We start from the raw sequence: 10,887 nt of genomic DNA on the forward strand, positions 1-10,887 counted from the left end.
ATCACTTTAAATGGATCAGATCTTCATATAAGGATAACCTCAATAAGGAACAGTTTCCCTTATCTGCTCCATATTCATGTTCCTTCAAGATAAGCTAAGGCGGGGTAGCCAGGCCTTAAATAGCTAATTCTTTCCTAAAATCCAAACCAAAAGCATGCCTGTGATCCTCGACTGAACTGGTTCTTCTGTCTAAATTTCCTGATACAAATGTGGATTATCTGATCCAGTTCTGGGCCCAAATATTCTCTCATTCTGCTGAAGGCGCCACATGTGCCACATAGACCCCAAAACCCCATTATCTTGTGACTATTTCTAGCACAGTTTTTTGTCATTAACCTTATTTAAGCAGATATTAGTTAGTGTTTCCTCAAGAGAAACCTTATCCTTTCCTGCTTCTTCTCCTAGAATAGACCTCACTGTGGCTGTATCCTTCTTTTGGATTCCTTTACTAAGATATATATCCAGATATTGCTTATGAACACAGATGTGAACCAGTTAAGATTTAATCTATACTCAAACCAGGTGACGCAGCAAATGCTATAGTCTATCAATTCTAGCCCCGCCCACAGTCAAATCTCATTAGTCCAAAATTTTCCATTCTTCAAATTTAAATCAAATTTAGTTTTGGTAATTTTAGTACTTAAGCTTAAACATATTTATTACAGCTGAAAAGGCAACATTTCTAATTGAATCTAACATTTATACTTGATATTATTAAGAAATATTTAAATTACCAAAAAAATTATAGTTTGATGTGAAGTTTTAGTAATTTTGTTATGGACTTTTGCCCCGTTCATAATTTTTAAATTTTTTTTTATTTCAGTTTTAGTTTTAGTCATTTTAATATTTGAACTTAAAATTATTTATTTCAGTTGCCAAGGCAATATTTCTATTTTTTAAGTTAAAATTTTTAATCAAACATTTGTATTTCATTTTATAACTTTAAATATTTTATATAATCATTTTATAATTTTATATTCAGTTTCCTAAAACAATTTTTAATAGTTTTATGAGAAGTTTTAGTAATTTTGTTCTGTGCTTTTGCTGTTTATTATTATTATTTTAAATTTCAGGTTTAGTTTTAGTCATTTTAGTGAGTCAACTTAAAATTATTTATTTAATTTGCCAAGGCAACATTTTTCATTTTCATTTTTTCAAGTTCGAATTTATAATCTAACATTTATATTTTAAAAAAGGCAATAGTTCTCTCTTTTTTTAAGTTCAGCTTTTTAATTAACAAAATTTTATAAGAGGTTTATTTTAATTAAATAAAAATAAAAAGTTTTAGTGTTTTTTATGTGCATTTGCCCTGTTTATTAGTTTATTTTTTTATTTTATTTTAGTTTTTATTTTATTTCTTATTTTATTTTAGTCTTAGTAATTTTTAATACTTTAACTTAAAATGATTTAATTCGGTTGCCAGTAATTTTAGTACTTTAACTTAAAATTATTTTAGGACTTATGCTTAAACTTATTTATTACAGCTGAAAAGGCAACATTTATCATTTTATTTTTATTTAATTCATTTCTATGTGAAGTTTTAGTAATTTTATTATTTTTTTAAGTTTTAGTAATTTTTGTACTTCAAATAAAAATATTTATTTCAGTTGCTAAGGCAACATTTCTAATTTTTGTTTTTTAAATTTTTAATCTAACATTTATATTTCATGGTATGACAGGTTTATTTTAATTACATAAAACAATTTTTAATCATTTTTATGTGAAGTTTTAGAAATGTATGTGCTTTTGCCCGGTTTATTTATCTGTTTTTTTCTTTTCTTTTATAATTTTAGTACTTCAACTTCAAATTATTTATTTTAGTTGCCAAGGCAACATTTCTCATTTTTATTTTTAAATCACATTTTTAATAAAAAAACGTATTTTATTTCATTTTATAAAAGGTTTATTTCAATTACCTAAAACAGTTTTCAATAGTTGAGTTTAGTTCGCTTTTTAACTTTCTTAAACGACAGAAAAATAGCTTGATGCTAAAACTTGCTGCCTCACATTTGGTTAGGACACAGCGCAATATGTTTAAACATCACAGTGATGTCTATATAACCTTTTTTCCAAATCTAACCTGATATTTCTAATCTTTAAAACATGTTCTGAATGGGTCTGGTTGATAATACCTTCTAATTATTGTTTAAATGAAGACCCCAAACTCTGTTATGCTCATGTCTGCTTTTGTTTCCTTCTCCAGCACCTCCAGCTGACCATCCAGGCCCTGCAAGATGAGTTAAGAACCCAACGCGACCTCAACCATCTTCTCCAGCAGGAGAGTGGGTCACGGGCCAACGCCGGCGAACACTTCACCACCATCGAGCTGACCGAAGAGAACTTCCGTCGGCTTCAAGCCGAGCATGACCGTCAGGCCAAAGAGCTCTTTCTCTTGAGGAAGACGCTGGAAGAGATGGAGCTGAGGATTGAGACGCAGAAGCAGACGCTTGGAGCCAGAGACGAGTCCATAAAGAAGCTGTTGGAGATGCTGCAGAGTAAAGGGCTTCCCCCAGCCTCAGGAAGAGCATCAGATGAGGAAGAGCAAGAGCGAGCCAGGCGTATAGCAGAAGCTGAAGCTCAACTGGGCCACCTGGAGGTGATATTAGACCAGAAGGAGAAGGAAAACATCCATCTGAGAGAGGTATCAGGTTCTACTCAAACCTTTTGGGGTTGAAAGTAGATTTTAGACCATGCATGTGGACTTTCGTAACTGAAGTAAACTTAAAGGAACAGTTCACCCAAAAATGTACATGCTGTCATCATTTACTGACTTGTTCAAAATCTGTATGAGTTTATTATTTCTGTTAAACAGAAAAGAAAATGTTATAAAGAATTCAATGACTACCATCAAATGTTTATGTACCAACATATCTTTTGTGTTCAACAGCTGAAAGAAATTCATACAGTTTTTGAAAAACTTGAGAACTAAAAAAGAGTAAATGATGACAGAAGTTTCATTTTTGATTGAACTATTGCTTTAAAGTTTTGAAATTCTGCTCGATCACCAAATGGAATTGCAAAATTAAGTGTATTCATGAACACTTTCAAAGCAGATTTTGAAAGCAGAGAAATATTCAGGGATAGTCTCTATGAAGCAATCTGAGGTTAAGTGGTTTGCCATCGTAGTAGTCAGATAGATAGTCAGATGCGACTAAGACAATAACAGCATATGGTCTGTGAGTCATCTAAACCCAGGAGAAAAATGTGAGGAGATCCATGCCAGCGCTGTTGCAACCACACAGATAGTGCACATAATTCACTATGAGCTCAAAGAGGATAAAATCAAACAATACAAATGTCAAAGAGTGAAAAAGATCTTTTATTTTTAGAAGTAAGACATGTTTCTGGATTGCAGTTCTCGTTAAATAATGATTGCTCTTTGACATTTTTGGTTGGTTTCGGGTTACGGATAGAGTTAGGGCTAAGTAATGGATTTTAACCTTAAACTATGACAAGTAAAAAATAAAGATTTTATAAACAGGAAAACATTTTTTCTACACTGTAATTTGTGTTATGTGTTTGTCATTAATAATCTTTGTTTTTTCTCAGGAGCTTCATCGGAGAAACCAGCTGCACCCAGACCCTGGAAAAACTAAAGCTCTTCAGACTATCATAGAGATGAAGGTAAACATCTGTGGATGCAACTATTTATTAGTTTGGGTCCAGTAAGATTTCTTTTAAGAAATTAATACTTTTTGTGCATTAAAGTTAACCCCGGGTATTTAAGGGTTACTCCATCCCAAAATGAAAATGTTGTCATTAATCACTTACTATGTCGTTCCAAAGTCTTCAGAACACAATTTAAGATATTTTGGATGAAAACCAGGAGCTTTTTGACTGTCCTATTGACTGCCAAGTAAATAGCACTGTCAAGGCCCAGAAAAGTATGAAAGACGCTGTCAAAATATTCCATCTGCCATCAGTGGTTCAACCATAATTTTACCAAGCTACGAGAATACTTTTTGTACGCAATGAAAACAAAAACAACAACTTTATTTAACAATTTGTCTCCTTCACATCACCACAGTGCAATTTTGGAAAGTATTCCCTGGACACAAACAGCATACACTGTTCTCTGTCAGCTGCATCACACGGATATACTGTTTTCCTTTGAATCAAAGCGTAAATAAATGTAGAAAACAAATCTGTGTGTTGCGGCTGACAGAGAACAGCAGATATTCTCCAAAATGGCACTATGGTGATGGAGATGCAAATGAGACGATAAATAATTGGTAATTGATAAATAAAGTTGTTATTTTTATTTTCTTTGCATACAAAAAGTATTATCGTCGCTTCGTAAAAAGCTCCTGGTTTTTATCCAAAATATCTTAAATTGTGTTCTGAAGATGAACAAAGCTTTTACGGGTTTAATGACAAAACGGTAATTAATGACAACATTTTCATTTTGGGGTGGAGTAACCCTTTAAGACTTGCATGGCTTAATATAACATAAATAATGTCTCTTACTGAAATATGTAGTAGAAAAACATTTGTTATTTAAAAAAAAACCGGATTGTTTTGGGCATATTTTGGACTATGGGGGAGCCATTATTTCAATTACGTCAAATGGTAGCACTTGGTGGCTACTATTTAATATATATGTGTATAATGTTATATATTATGAACTCTAAAAGATTCTAAGAAGAACTCTTTTGCTTTAGACATCTACAAATGTAAAATATTAAAATAAAATGTTAGGGTTGCCACTTCATCTTTCTGAAAAAAAAATGCAGCAATTGATAAATAGTTATTTATAGTTATTTTCAAAGCGTCAATGTACTGTCCTTATAAAATAACTTTATTATTGTCTTTCTTAATTCTAACAAATAAGATCTTGTTAAAAACTAACCAAAATTAAAAATATTTTGCTTATATTTTTTGCATAGGAAAGACTTGGTGTTGTTTCCAAACAAAAGAAAAAATATATCTGTATCAGCCAAAATGAGTTAAAAAATATTGGCATATCGGATATCGGCAGAAATTCAATATTGTGCATCCCTAGATAAGCAAAGGCTTTTACCAAATTCTGTACCATCAATTTTTCCCCACAAGGAGTCTAAACACCCCATTATGACAAGCGTCAACATGTTTACTTCTTGCCAGGATGGCATCTAGCATTTCTTGTCTCTGCCGCTTGTAAGCTTTTTCAGTAGCTCAAAGTAGAGAGAACAAAAATGCAGGTCTTTAGAAAGTTTTATTCTCCTCTTCTTATCGCTGGGAAAGCAGTGAAGACTTTATTGTCTATGATAGTCATAATTGAAAACATCCAAAAGCATTCACTGTGTGAATCAAGTTAATATTGAGTGAGTTGCATTTTAGACAGTTGTCATTTTTTTCTGTTTCGCATTTAAAAATAGTTCCAAATAAAGTCTGAGCGGAAAATTTGTGCATCTCAAAGCAACACTGCGGACATTGCTTTTCTTGTTGCTTTTCGACTGAAATTTACAACCACAAGTTGCACAATGTGGCATCGTATCAGTATTTTATTTTCCGAGTTTTGTATTCAGAGTTGTGTTGCGATAAAAATAGCAACAGGTAGCACCATTGGCTCACTGAGTGCAACCATTTAAGCTATCAAAATAACGGCAAAGCTACAGTCTAAAATATGTATAAAATTATGAGGATTTTTTAAATTACGTAAATCTTTCATAGGTTTTCTACTACATATTTTAGTAAGAGACATCATTTACATTACATTAAGCATACAAGTCTGAATATTTGGGGTTTCCTTTAAATTGATCAAAAGTGACAGTATGTATGTTATAAAAAATATTTCAAATAAACTACTTTAAAAGTTACTTTAAATTTTCTATTCATCAAAAAGAATCACAGCTTCCAAAAATATTAAGCATAACAACTATTTTCTGCATTCCAAATAAAAAGAAATGCTTCTAAAGTGGCAAATCAGAATATTAGAATGATTTCTGAAGAATCACTGAAGGTGGCACTGAAGACTGGAATAATGTATGTTTGCCATCACAGGAACAAATTACCTTTTAGCTATTTTAATAATATTTGAAAAATGATCTTTAGACAGTATAGTTATATTTAGCACACTCTGGCTGCTCAGGAAGAACAATAGACAGAAAAAGCAAACAGAACTTGGTCCAGAATGATGATAGAAATGTCTGATGGCAAAGCCACTGCAGCATGCTGCTTAATGGCTGAATGAAACAGTAAGTGGGTTTGTGCGCTCACAGGCAGAGCAACTCCTGCCAGCAGAAGCATTACACACCGCTCTAAAAATAAAGCATGACCTCATGCGAGGCACGCACACACCCCTCGAGTCCACTCTGATTGGAGCTAAATACTACCCAGAGTTCACCGCTGCATCCATGTGACCCGAAAAGCACACTGATAGACTCTTATTCAAAGTGCAACTTTGCTAAATTGATTTATGCAATTTCCTCGAAACAAACAAAACACAAAAGCCGCTCCACCTGTACTGGTTTCCATTGCTCTTTTAACCTTTAGCATCACCGGTAGTGTTCTCTCGCCCTATTGGCTGAGCAGGGATGCTGATTCTGGTGCCATGGGAACAGGTGGAGTTGTTTACAACATAGAGAGCACGAATGCAGGCGTGGGAGAGGATGACAGAAAAGAGAGCAATGTGATCTGTTTGCTTATGCTCTGAAGATGGATATTATCTTTCACAGAGCCACAAGGTATAATGTTACATTGGATTTAGGCTTTAAAATATTGACGATAAGCCTCGCTTTTTGCCTAAGGAATCAACTCTGTGTACAGTATGTGCAAAATGGGATGTTGGTTTTTCAAAAGCCTCGTGTGAAAATGCTACCTATTGATGTCTGTGAAAACAAAAAGACAGGAGAGTGAGCAAGAGTGAGAGAGAGGGAGAGAGAGTGCGGAAAGGAAGGGCGGGTTACAGAAGAGAGCATGTGAGAAGGAACGGCAAACGTTCTCTTATGTCTGAATGGGAGATGGACCATAGCTAATGCCAAAGACGTTGTATTATTTATTTAAAAAGCCGAAGGAGCTGCAACGCTGCAACTCTCGGTCTCGCAGTCCAAAGAGGCACCACGCGCAGCTCGCTTTCCCAGAGCGTCTCTCCGCCCGGGCTGGATGTGTGCTCAGTACTACCAAATGGTGATTACATGCTGATCCATTAGCATGAGAGAGACAGATTCCGCTTTGGCTATGCAGCAGTACTGCAGCTCCTCACTGGCGATGCTGCAAGACGTTAGAGTTTCGCATATCCCTGTCTTCCTCTTGTCTTGATCCCGCCTGTTGGGAATTGAGTTTGGCATGCTTCGATCCGTAGAATCGCATCAAAGTTGTCATACTAACTTAAGATGATGGAGCACAGCGTTGCTAATTTTTCCACTAAATTGTTTATCCAGGACACCAAAATCGCATCCCTGGAACGCAACATTCGCGACCTGGAGGATGAGATACAGATGTTAAAGGCGAATGGATTGCTGAACACAGAGGATCGAGAGGAGGAGATCAAACAGATGGAGGTCTACAAAAACCACTCCAAGTTCATGAAGTCCAAGGTAAACTTTTTCCTCTGGGAGTTGAAAACTATAAACAGCCATAGACACTTCTGTAACTTAAAAAGTGAAATGCATCATATATCTGATAATATTAGTTATATATGTAACCCTGGACCACAAAACCAGTCGAAATTGAGAATTATACTTCATCTGAAAGTTGAGTAAATTAGCTTTCCACTGATGTATGGTATGTTAGGATCTGGAAATCTGCAATCTGAGGGTGCAAATTAAAAATAAAATTAAAATACTGAGAAAATCGCCTTTGAAGATGTGCAAAAGTTCATAGCAATGCATATTACTGATCAAAAATTAGGTTTTTATATATATTTATGGTATGAAATTTATGGAACATGATCTTTAAAATAATATAATACTAATTTTGACCCATACAATGTATTTTTGGCTATTGCTACAAATATACCAATGCTGCCTAAGACTGGTTTTGTGGTTCAGGGTCACATATGGTGTTTTTTAACAGGATACTCTAATGTAGCTGTAAACCAGTGTACTGTTTTATTACATTTAATTTCATTTGTTGAATTTACAAGTAGGATGACACCAAAGTTTTGACTGACCACAACTGTCAAGCTCCAAATAGAAAAAAAATAGTCTGGAACTTCTAGACAAACAGACAGAAATTTAAGTCAAGATTTAAGTAAATATTGACAATTTTTGGGGGGGGTGGGGGGTGGGGGGGGGGTGAACAGTTCATTTAATTATAGCTGGCAGCCTGAATGTATGTAACTGGGGACCACAAAACCAGTCATAAGTGTGAATTTTTCGAAATTGAGATTTATACTTTATCTGAAAGTTGCATAAATTAGCTTTCCATTGAAGTATGTTAGGCATGTTAGGATAGGACAATATTGGGTTGAGATACAACTATTTGAAATCTGGAATCTGAGGGTGCAAAAAATTAAAATACTGAGAAAATCGCCTTTAAGTTGTCCAAATGAAGTTCATAGCAATGAATATTACTAATCAAAAATTAGGTTTTGATATTTTTATGGTAGGAAATTTACATAGTATTTTCATGGAACAATAATTTTTTATTTTTGCTAGCAGCCTGGGTATATATATTTTGGCAACTGATTTTGCTTGAAGCTTGTGATTTTTACATCATATGTGACCCTGGACCACAAAGATCATGTTTGATGAAGATATTTTGTGAACTTTCTACCACAAATATATCAAAACTTAATTTTTGACATAATTTAAAAGGCGATTTTCTCAATTTTTTCGTTTTTTTTTACACCCTCAGATTCCAGATTTTCAAATAGTTGTATCTCATGCAAATATTGTTCTATCCTAACAAAGCTTATTTATTCAGCTTTTCAGATGATGTATAAATCTCCTTGACCCTTATGACTGGTTTTGTGGTCCATGGTCACATATGAACATGAATGTTAACCATACTTACTTCTTAATAAACATTCCTGATTTTGTTTGTGAATATTTCCAAAGATTTTTTCTTATTCCAAATGTAAATGTAAATGTAAAAATGTGCTTTGTCACTAAAACGACTGTCCCGTTCAATCCCTCCCCTGTAATTGTCTGCTATGGTGACACTTTGCACATAAGTCCCACCCTAGATTTTTTTTCACTTTAAATATCATGTTTCATATTAACGAAAGGAAATGGGTTGGGAATGCTGTTTCAGGTTCACTTTGAAAGCAGATAAAACAGTACAGATTTGCCAGTTCAGCTATAATATCTGTGATCGCTTAACATTAAAAAAGATCTGCACACAATTTCGCTGTCAGTCCATTCTTAGATGAAATATTACGTTGAGCTTTGTTTAAATAAATAAATATGTCTATTTCACCAATGTTTAAGTGCGGTGAAGGGTTTCAAGTGTCAGGGAAGTGGCAGAGAACATCCTTGCGGATGTCTTGTGGAATTGTAATGATAGGTTTGCTGAGTAATGCTAGAAGCAGCAGTATTAAAATAGAGTCTGTAGGATCTGTGTAAATATTTCTCACCGCTGTGCTGACAGTGTTTCCTGTCAAAACACTTAAGTATGTCTGCTGCAGGTTTATTAGAATTTCTTCCCTCCCAAACTTTGGCTGAATCACAGCTCCCATGTGCCAATAAGTCTACCACGCATTGCGTCTAGAATCGTCTCGAAACAATACATTGCATAAGAGGTTGTGGCCAAACAAGCCAAAAAAATTAGCTAAAAAAAAGCATGCATATGTACTTTTGAAAAAAAAATATATATACATTCTTTTGTAATTCAAGTGAAAGTTAAATAAAATAAAATACAAATATTGGATGGAAAAATTCAACTTAAAAAAATAACCAAAAACATTCTAAAATGTAAATTAAATGTAAATGGAAATATTTAAAAAAACACAACAGAATTACTAAAAATAAAAATACAATTATAAAGAAAACCAAAAACATAAAAATACGAGCTAATTGTATGAATAAATTAATTATATTTAGAATTTAAATAAATTGTATTTCTTAATTTATATCAATAAATACAATAATATCAATGTACAATGTTTTGTTACATACTAATTTTAAAAAATGCAAATTGGAATTCTGACTTCATTCTTTAACACTGATGTCTAATAATAATCTGATCCTGAGTTCTGATTGGTTTGTTTGATTTGCAGCATCCAATTAACGGTTCTATCATTTTCAAGCTTGTTTCTTTTAAAATCTCATTGGTTAGATTTTTGTGCGTGTGTATTATTATGAGTCATGTCTTTGCTGTATCTAACATCCTCTTGGATAAGCTGGGGGTTTTGTTGTGATATTTATAGAACTCATCAATAATTGATATGGCTGATGTATATTAAATGGGGATTGCTTTCTGAAATCTATCTTTTATGTGAGGAGAGTACAGATGTACAGAGGAAAACTCCTATACTCAGTAAACATAGCTGATTAACACATCTTATGACATGATTTGTTAAAGATATTTTCTGTCTACATACACTGATGTTTTGTAACATTTTATGTGCTAAATGATTTCCCTGTCTTATAAATAACAGAAAATGTTCTTTCTCTGTGTCTTTTTTCATTCTCTTTCAGATTGACCAGCTCAAGCAGGAGCTCTCGAAAAAAGAGTCAGAGCTTTTAGCTCTGCAAACAAAACTGGAAACTCTGAATAACCAGAATTCAGACTGCAAACAGCATATTGAAGTGCTCAAAGAGTCCCTCACTGCCAAAGAGCAACGCGCTGCCATCCTACAAACAGAGGTTAAAAAACATTTTTACATTCACCTTGGTGCAACACCTTGTTCCATAGAATTCCATTGTGTGTGTGTTATTGTAAATCATCTAATTCAATTTAATTAAATATATATATATATATATATATATATATATATATATATATATATATATATATAAATAT

At 33.5% G+C, this 10,887-nt stretch overlaps 1 protein-coding gene across 1 annotated transcript in view; it reads left to right on the forward strand.

Annotated features, from left to right (window-relative positions):
• The window catches only part of erc2 (ELKS/RAB6-interacting/CAST family member 2), a 76,318-nt gene that overhangs the window by 34,443 nt on the left and 30,988 nt on the right, over nt 1–10,887 (forward strand). The window contains exons 3-6 of the mRNA XM_073826071.1: nt 2,204–2,641; nt 3,550–3,624; nt 7,362–7,517; nt 10,563–10,730. Coding sequence (XP_073682172.1) covers nt 2,204–2,641; nt 3,550–3,624; nt 7,362–7,517; nt 10,563–10,730 — 837 coding nt within the window. The remainder of the gene's footprint in view (nt 1–2,203; nt 2,642–3,549; nt 3,625–7,361; nt 7,518–10,562; nt 10,731–10,887) is intronic.

This window comes from Garra rufa, chromosome 20, assembly GCF_049309525.1.
Source record: "Garra rufa chromosome 20, GarRuf1.0, whole genome shotgun sequence".
NCBI classification, from domain to species: domain Eukaryota; kingdom Metazoa; phylum Chordata; class Actinopteri; order Cypriniformes; family Cyprinidae; genus Garra; species Garra rufa.